Source organism: Lolium rigidum, chromosome 2, assembly GCF_022539505.1.
Source record: "Lolium rigidum isolate FL_2022 chromosome 2, APGP_CSIRO_Lrig_0.1, whole genome shotgun sequence".
In the NCBI taxonomy this organism is placed as follows: Eukaryota; Viridiplantae; Streptophyta; class Magnoliopsida; order Poales; family Poaceae; genus Lolium; species Lolium rigidum.
Window position 1 is genome coordinate 260,115,845 of NC_061509.1, and position 9,841 is coordinate 260,125,685.

At 44.9% G+C, this 9,841-nt stretch overlaps 1 protein-coding gene across 1 annotated transcript; it reads left to right on the forward strand.

Annotated features, from left to right (window-relative positions):
* Positions 1 to 3,434: 3,434 nt before the first annotated feature.
* Positions 3,435 to 4,566, forward strand: LOC124690830. The gene is made up of 2 exons (XM_047224159.1): positions 3,435 to 3,647; positions 3,742 to 4,566. Exons 1-2 carry the CDS (start codon positions 3,435 to 3,437, stop codon positions 4,453 to 4,455), a joined length of 927 nt encoding a protein of 308 aa, XP_047080115.1. The 3' UTR covers positions 4,456 to 4,566.
* The last annotated feature ends 5,275 nt before the right edge of the window (positions 4,567 to 9,841 follow it).

Here is a 9,841-nt window from a genome sequence, read left to right on the forward strand (position 1 = left end):
TTATATTCTCACAACCATGTATCAGATGAACACAGAAGAAAGCCAAAAAACATATTATTGGCCCAAGTGCAAGGTTCTACCTGATTGGTTGAGGATTTGGACGCCTAAGCTCCAGATAATTTCTCATCGCCGGCGTCAGCTTGGATGATGGGTGCCAACAGGCTCAGCGTGCTCCACCGACAAGATGACGCTGCAACACCAGGCAACACGCCTCCTGATGCTCAAGACATCAGCCCTTGCCTTGTTTTGGTTGCTGCTTCCCGTGCCATGTCATGCCACTGATGATATCCACTCTCAATGGGATCAGTGGTTCCCTTCCAAGTAATCTCTCGGTTTTAGTCTACGGTTATGGCAGTGGCGGAGACATTGACGATCTGACTCCCCTATAGCTTCAACCTGTCAATTGGAGAGCAAACAGAGCTAGAATTCAAATACCTACAACCAGGGAGAATATCTAAAATTATAAATTATGAAAGTATATAGCCAAAGAGGGGACGCATCATACAAATTGTGAACTTCTTTGATGAGAGAATACCAAATAAAGTATTCAACATAATCTACCCGACCAATGACAGGTTAAATCTAAGCTTGCCATTATATAAAAAATCTGCAGATGTTTCCAGATCTGTACCTCACGCTAAGTTTCAATAGAAAACCACCTCCGGAATTGGTTCTTCTATTTATTTCTTCATCTTAACAACGAAAGATAGAAAGAAGAAATAAATACAGACATGTGCTTCTTCCACGCTAAAATCTGCACAAACAGAAATATCAAGCTCTGGGGAATCAATATGGCAAATTACAGCGTACCAATATGTTATGCCAGAGAGCGAGTTGCCAAACAAATCAAAAGAAAGAAGTGAACGTCAAGTACATTATTTTAAGATATCTGCATGAGCTGCAATGGCTCACGTTCACGCCATATATGGAACTGGAAGAGAGGAAAAACAAAGAAAAAAGAGGGGTACCTGCGAATGACTTGCACACTCTGATATCCAACTCTGGAGGCAATCTCAAAGGCAGCACTACATTTCCTGCAATATGAAGTGAAACAATATTAATCTCTCTTTGTTCATGTAGTATGTAATTTGGTCTAAAACTGCAGATACAATAACATTGCGCCAGCAATAATTTAGTCTCAAGTGCTGCAATAACAAAATCCTCCAAACAAACCAAAAGAAGAAAAACTGAATCACCATTGTGTGAATGTTTAGAAGCCTTTTTCTGGCTGGTCAAGTTCATTCTCTTCTTTTCCTTCCTAACTTTGGCGCACATCTTGATCTTTACAAGGAAAAATATGAAACATTCAAATCACATATCATTTTGATCTTGATCTTTACAAGGAAAAATATGAAACATTCAAATCACATATCATTTTGGTGCACATATAATACCAGAAATTAAGCATCTACGCCAAATCTAAACAAGGAACAGGGTGATGTTGGGGTTAATTTCAACAAGCTACCTTGACCTTGCACTCAGATTATCAAGTATTCCTTCAAATAAAATCCTCAAGAGCACACACACTTTCACCAAATTATGTAGCATCTTAAATACGAATTCAAAAAGGCTTTATTTGATAAATTAATCGCAAGTATTGTGAGGCTAAGCACAAATTTGATGCAATACGAACCTATGTAGATAGTCAAGATCTGCACCACAATCAAATTAAATCCAAAAACCGATCACCACACCCACAAGTACACTCTCTGGTAAGGAAATCAGAGGCATGGCTCACCTCAACTAACCGGAGAAGATCTTTAGAACCCGGTTGTTGGGGATGACCTTCTCGCCACCACATGCCGCACTAGCACCAGGAACTCAACTGGCTCGCCGCCGCGTCCGGCCGTCCGGAGAGCCAGCGCCGCCGCATCCGCTCGTCTGGTGAGCCTCCACCTCCGCGCTGCCGCGTCCGGCCGTCCGTCGCGGCCAGCACCACTGTCGTTGCCTCAACCTCAACATCCTCCTACGTCACGAGAAGCTCCCCGAGGACCGCGTCCGCCGCCCGCTGCCGCGCGGCCTCCTCCCGCTCGACCTCGGCCAGGCGCGCCTCCTCCTTCGCGTCCGCGCCGCGCGGCCAGCACCGCCGCTGCTGCCTCGACCTCAACCTTCGCTGCTTCACTTCCTCCCGGCGATGGAGACGATAAGGCGGCGCTGCTTCCGAGTCCATGGCGCCGACGACATGAGGTGGAGGCGGCGTTGCTGGGCGACAACGCCTGGAGGATTTGGAGCTCGAGGCGGCGGGGCAGCGGGTCGGGACGGCGCCGGCCGCCGCGGCACACGCAAGGGAGCGGGAGGGGAGGAGACGAGCAGAGGAACGGGATTGGGGGCTAGGGTTTGACGGGGATTGGAGGAGGAGGCCTTTTTGTCTCACTGCGGGGGGATTTTTTTGTCCGGCCAGTCTTCGTGCACTGAAAGACATCCTAGCCACAGTGACTGATGTGCGGGGCCAGCGAAGGTGGGGCCCACATGCAGCCGGAGGCGGGTATCAACCGGCCATTGTATGAGGACAGCTAGTGAGAGGATGCTGTCTCTTCTGCCCAGAATCAATGGACGAGATGTACCTGATAGGAAGATCTGACGGTCCAGAAGCTGATATCGCTGTGAAGCCCCCTATGGGGGGCATCGTTTATACCTTTAGATTGATTGCTAGCTTCCTGCAAACGTCTCTCCTTCCCGTTGTTCTACAAAATAAACATAATAGTGTGATACAAAAATATGTACTAGATTAACATCTGTAATCGGAGTACTAGACTAAAAATATGTACAGATTTTACAAAATGAACATAATATAATACAAAGATTTTACTATTATGTTCATTTTGTAGAACAACGGGAAGGAGAGACGTTTGTAGAACAAAATGAACATAACATAATATTTTTCAGTCAAAGTAATAATAGTACTAGATTAACATCTATAATAATAAAATGAACATAATATAAAAATATACACTTTATGTAAAGATTTTACACTATACTCCCTTCTTTCCTAACAGTATGATGCATGTAGTTTTCAGCGAAAGTATAAAATTTTAAAGCTTGAGCAACTATATACAGAAAAATATGAAAATCTAAAACTTGAATATGTAGATTCGGTCAAACTTAAGAAATTTCGACTTTGAGATAGTGTAAATACGTTTTCATTTTTGGACGGAAGGATACACCGCCCTTTTGTGGCCTGAGCATGTGCCACACGATGGTGAGTAGCCGGCGAGATTAACCCGTGTCAAGGGCTGGTGGAATACTCTTGCTGTTTAATGTCATGAAAAAAAATGAGATCGTGGAGTATTAAATCCCTCTAAACCTTACCCACTGCCCGAGCCGTGTTCTATATAATGGACTGGAACGATAGGCGTATTGGTAATTGGCTCGACTGAATATCTCTCCCATCTATTCCAGCTTACACTTGCTTATCTTCTAGAGTTCCCCCGGCGATGGGCTGCAAGAAGAAGAAAATGGCGGCTGGCAAGATGCCGCCGTCGAAGGTCCAGCCCAGTGGCAAGGGGATGGCGGCTCCTACGCCGGCACTCATTGATGTTGCCGTGGAGGCGCTGCCGGCGCCCACCCTGCCCGAGTCCGACGACGTGCCGGAGAAGGCGCCAGTTTGCGACGCGTGCGGTCGCTACCTGAGCCCCCCTGTTTCCCAGGTAAACAGAACAAACGAACCAACACAGCAAAATCTGCATTCCATACGTAGCCTGATTGTTTGAGTACTATTTTTTCTTCTTCTTTGTATCGCAGTGCTCCCATATGCGGCACATCGCGTGCGGCGACTGTGGTGCCGGCGAGTGCGGTCCTTGCGCTTGCTTGGGCGTCGCCACCGTCTACTTCCCGAACCCATACCTGGACACCTTGTTCGGCCGCTTCAAGGTGCCGTGCCCATTCAAAGAGTTCGGCTGCGGTAGCTCCCTCGCCGTCATCGACCTCAGGGCGCACGTGGAAGCATGCGGGCGGGCGCCCTTCGAGTGCTTTTGCGGCTCGGATGTCTTGCCGGCGGAGCTCCAGCGTCACTTGACGGACAAGGCCGGCAATCACGCCTGGCCCGGCCGCAACATCACGTACGGCACGGACTTTCAGTTCGCCATCAACGTGAAGGATGCTGTCAACAGATGCATTAATTTCCTCTTTGTCGCCGAGGAGGACGGCGGCCTCTTCTTGCTGCGCGGCTACGATGAGGACCACGGCATCCACTCTCTCGACGTCGTTTGCATTAGGCTTAGGAAGAAAACAGGGTCGGTGTACAGCTCCTCAGTCGCGGTGGAAGGCCCTCTGCCCAAGGGCCTCAGGCACGAGCTGAAAAAGAAGGTGATAGAGATCTGCTCAGGCGGCAACGACCCAATCACCATCGACATGGGCGAAATCAGTCCCGCTAATGCGTGTGATGTTGTCTGGGTGCATCAGGAGATGCTCCATGGGGACGACATCCATCTGTGCGTCCGCATCGACAAGGTCTAGACTCTAGAGCATTTGTGCGTGAGGGCGCTAAGTGGAGCATCAGGATTAGTATTAGGACCAAAGGATCCTTCACGTGATCCGGTGTGTGGGAAGTAGTATGTGTGGAAGTGAGCCGGTGTTGTCTGTCTTCCAAGATTTTTTTTTTTTTTTTTTTTTTTTGCGGGTTGTCTTCCAAGATTTGATGTAGAACTGGGCGATGCAGTTAAGTATCAGCAATATAAGAAAGCCTGAGTCTGTCTTATATTCTTGCGATCGTTTGAGATGTGTTGCATGCTTTCCATCATACTACCATTCGGCATTATTCTGGCTTGCATCTCGCAGTGCTCTCAACTGCGTCTCTGTTGGGCGTCGATGCCCATAGGAGTGTTGGCTCTTTCTTTGTCATTTGATTTATTTATATAAGTACCCTAATGGTTTCTTTTACCAGAAAATAGAGGCTTGCTGCGTCTTTTGCAAAAAAAAAAAAAAAAAAAAAAAAGACTGCATGTAGAAACATTGCACGCACTGGATGGGGTTTGACCTGCCTATACGATTCTTTTATCTTCTCTTTGATATCCTCACGCTGATGTCTTGTACATACTACTAGTACTCCATAATTGCTCGACTATTTTCAATGCAATGTAAGTGTTGAGAGTAGAAATCGATAGAACAAGAACTTAAACAAATGATTGAATCAACAGCTTTATTGATCAGGGATCGAATCCTTATATAGTACATGAGGAGACGCCACCAATAGTCGCGTCTGTTTACAAGGCGGTATCCTAATGTCGGTTCCTGGAGGCGATGCCCCAGGACCAACTGCCTACCATGGTTCCCACGGATGTGGCTGAGAAAGTGGGTATTAACTCCTAATTAATATGCTATTAATTATTTCTAATACTCTCCCTAATCACCGCTTCATTGCATAAGGATCCATCGTCTTAATCAAATCTCCTCCAAAAACCTCATGGGAAAAATATGAGAAGTACTCCAAAAATCCTGTGGGAAAAACATAAGGACTAGTGTAGGATATGTTGTTAAAACTCCTTCAAACCTAATAGGAAAATAAAGAGAAAAAGATACAACATATAATTGGTATTGCCTCTTTGTTAACTCGATATGAGAAAAATCTTGTAAAAAGGAAAACTCATAGAGTTTAGAGAACAATGTATCTCGTGTATATAATTTCCTAAAAAACCCGGTGGGAAAAAGGGATAGTATGGCATATGATCTTATGTTGATATTACCTCATTAAAAACCTTAATGAGAACCTGAAAAGTAAACTGATTAAAGGAAAAAGAGTATAATATGATGCTTTGAACAGGACCAACTTAGGAAGATACCCCCCCCCCCGATTCTTGCAAATCTCAAAGCCGTCACATACCAATTGTATGAATATATTTTTGGAATGTTGAAGTTAGTAGAGACTTCGTGAATAGATCAGCGAGGTTATCACATGATTTGACTTGCAAGATGTTTATTTCCCCGCTCTTTTGTAGCTCATGGGGATAAAACAATTTAGGGGTAATATGCTTACTGATATTGCTCTTGATGTATCATGTTTTCATATGTGCAACACAAGCCGATCCAATAGAACCAATTCCGCATGACTATTTTATGTGGTTTATCATCCTGCGAAGCCACACACATTCACGTGATGCCTCGTATGATGCAATTGTTTCAGAAGGATTGGTTGACGTTGCAACCAGAGTCTGTTTCGAAGACTTCCATGATATAGCAGTTCCACTGTGTAGGAACACAAAGCCGGTCTGCGATCTGGCATTATGGGGATCTGATAAATACCAGCATCTCTGTATCCAATCATATTGGTGTCCAGATTTCTCTGAAACTAAAAGAATAGGCCAAGATACTTTGTGCCTTGGAGATATCGAAAGACATTCTTCACTCCGGACCAATGGCGTCTGGTGGGAGCTGCGCTGTGTTTAGCAAGTAGATTCACTGCAAATGCGATGTCAGGTCTCGTACAATTTGCAAGATACATCAGCGCTCCAATGGCACTAAGATATGGAACCTCGGGTCCCAACATCTCTTCTCCATCATCCCTTGGCCTGAACGGATCTTTCTCTACGTCTATAGAACGAACCACCATGGGAGTTTTAGATGGATAGGATTTGTCCCTATTGAATTTCTCCAATATTTTCTGGATATATCGGCAGGTTGGTGTACCATTATTCTTGAGGGAATGTGCTCGAGTTGGAGACCCAAGAAAAATTTGGTTTGACCCAAATATTTCATCTCAAATTTTATCTTTAGATGATTGCGTGCTTCATCAATATCATGTGCATTGCCAATGATGTAGAGATCATCGACGTACACGAAAATGATGCAAAATCCTGAAGAGAACTTCTTGATGAATACACAATACATGTTGCGTTTCGCGCTTGCATCCGGGACAAAGATTCCGTCAGGAACCTTCATGTAATTGTCTGAATCTAGTGACCCATAAAGATATGCGGCCAGGACATCCATCAACTGCATAGATAGACGATTTTGTACTGTCAAAGATATTAGATATCGGAAAGTGATACCACTCATAACTGGAGAACATGTCTCATTGAAATCAATGTCAGGTCTCTGCGTGAAACCCTGTGCTACAAGCCTTGCTCTGTATCTCACCACCTCATTGTTCTCATTTCGTTTCCGGAGGAAAACACATTTGAATCCCACAGGGAAAACACTAGGAGGTGTATGTATTGCTTCTGTGAATACCTTTCTTTTATTAAGCGAGGCTAATTCTACTTGTATTGCATCCTTCCATTGAGGTCGGGCAGAGCGTTTTTCACACTCAACGATAGTCCTTGGATCATGATCATTAAGAAGGGTATTTGCAATTGTAGCAGAAAAATTAGTGTCGACAATCGTAGACTTACGGTTGAATGACTCTCCAGAATCGATATAGTTGTGGATATCTCGTGCACCGTTGATAACTTTTCGTGATTTCCCAATACGCGTGAATCTAGGTGTTTCGATGTCCCAACCAGTGTGTGCAAGATAGAGCTGGATTGGGGAGGTTGCACTTCCACTGGGTGTATACTCCCCATCAGGTGTTTGTCAATGTTGAGTTGACTTGCATTTACTAATTTGGAGGATTTTCTCCTCTCTCCTTTGTTGCTTGCGAGAAGCCGGTTCCGGGTTAGAGGCCGTACTACTCCCCCTCTTTTTGGGATCAGGGAGTTGAGTGGTTTTTATTGGTACATCCACTCTTTCAGGCGCATTTCTGGCCGATTTCCAGGGTTTTGTAAACCTTTTAGATCAGTAAATGAATCAGGCAGATTATTTGCAATATGTTGCAAATTGATGATTTTCCGAACTTGGAGTTCGATCTCTTGGGTACGTGGATCAGAGGCTGAAATGGCGATAGCATTCCAATCAATTTCCAGGCATTCTTTCTAGTACTTGAAATCTCCCCTAATGCCGGAAAGTGGTCCTCATCAAATACGCTAGTAAGGGGTTCCAGGTACTTAATAATCGACGGTGATTTGTACCCCACATAAATCCCCAGTTTTCTATGTGGGCCCATGGATGTCCGCTGAGGTGGTGAGATCGGGATGCATGTGGCACATCCGAACTTACGCAGATGGGAAATGCTGGGTGGATTTCCACGTACCAATTGTAGAGGGGAAGTACCATTATACCCGCGGCTTCAAAGAACATCATTTGCAGAGTGTGTGCAACGATGTTTTTGACTTCACAGATGTTTCAGTCTACTGAGGTGTACAACCACATGAGAAACTAGAGAGCTAGGTGGGCAATGGCGTGCAAGGTTAAGAATGTTCCGTGAGTGACATTTTGCAGCGAGAGTTATACCATCATGATGGACAAGGAGCAGCTAATGTGACACCTGATGGTGCGTTTTTCATATCACTTGAGCATGTTGATTCTGTTATGATGAAGTGAACTGACGTTATATCTTCTCATTCTTAGAAATACCCGACGCACTAGGATTCGATGAACGCGTCTATTACCAACTACCAGCAGATGAAGACAATCTTCGTTCATCCCCGCGTGCGCGTCTAAGAAATCTTGTCTCCGCGCAACCTCATGGAAGCGATCAACTACCTTGCGGACAACAAGGCCGATGGCACCGACTTTGCTGCCATTACATGGGCAGAGAGGTGGACCTAGTTGAGGACATGGCTGCACAGGCACCACTATGTGGTATCGCTACTATGTTGTTGTGTCTGATCTGCTAAGGTCGTTGTCTGATGGTGGTCGAGACCTGCTACGGCTGTCTAATATCCATTCCACTAGCTAGAAACTGATGAAAACTCCATGCCTGGACTGTAATATTTTGGGAGGCAGTATATATACTAACCCTCCAATGATGAACTTGTGATGCATTACGAGCTGTAATTTTTAGGTTAGCTCGAGGTGCATCGGTAATTATGGTAGCTGCTATTAGGCACTACCATCCCCGTGATGAACTGCTTATCTCCTAGTTTTGTCATCTACATTGTCTGATATGTGCTGGGTATACTCACTTCTCAGAGGAAGAGGTTACCATATCAATTGGTAGTGTTAACCAAACAACAATATCTTGCTTAGCCTTTGGTAGAATGGTGTATTGTAGCCAACCAAACACTTCAAGCTACCGGTTCCTCCCTTGTGCATAAAGTGTCTTTTGGGCAACCAAACGAACTAGAGAAGTTGGTTTTTGGCCCGTTCCACCCCATCAAGGCACCCAAAAAGGGTTGCGACCTACCAATCGCACCCTCGGTTTCCACCTAATGGTATCAAGCCAAACACCATCATCAAGTCGAAAAACGTAGCTCTACTCTATACAAGCGGAGCTTTCCATCCTCTCTTCTCGTGGCGACGATATCGCTGGAGTTCAGGGAAAGGAAGACTCAGGAAGTGAGCCGACTCTCAAGCGAAACTGTAGATAGGAGAAACAAAGAGATGCGAATAACATGGCCAGTTGTGAGGCCGAATGACCAAGCTGAAGGAAAAAAAAACTTATATAAAGCCCGAGCATTCCCGAAAACCCCAGCAAATCATGAAAACGGATGTGCTCGTTGTTCTAAAATTTCAAAAACCGACATTTTTAGATCTCAAAAAATAAATAGAAACTCAAACTAAACCGGCTTATGCCGAAACTTCGCAAAAACACACAGAGCATGCATATGAGTTTATAAAATTACATACTTAAAAATTTCAGAGTGCTGATTTTAAAATTTTCAAAAACCCGGCACCGTGGGCACATTTTAATTTCAAAAAATCTGCGGACATTTCCTATGTCTCCCCCGTAGTAAACTATGATAAACGAGTTTTGTTTGAATTTTCAGAAGAGCACACGGCACCTCGCTGAAGTGAATCTGCAGGTGTGCGCGTCAATTTGACGAGACGAGACAAGACGGTGGCTTCGTAGGAGTAGCCTGCGAGGCGT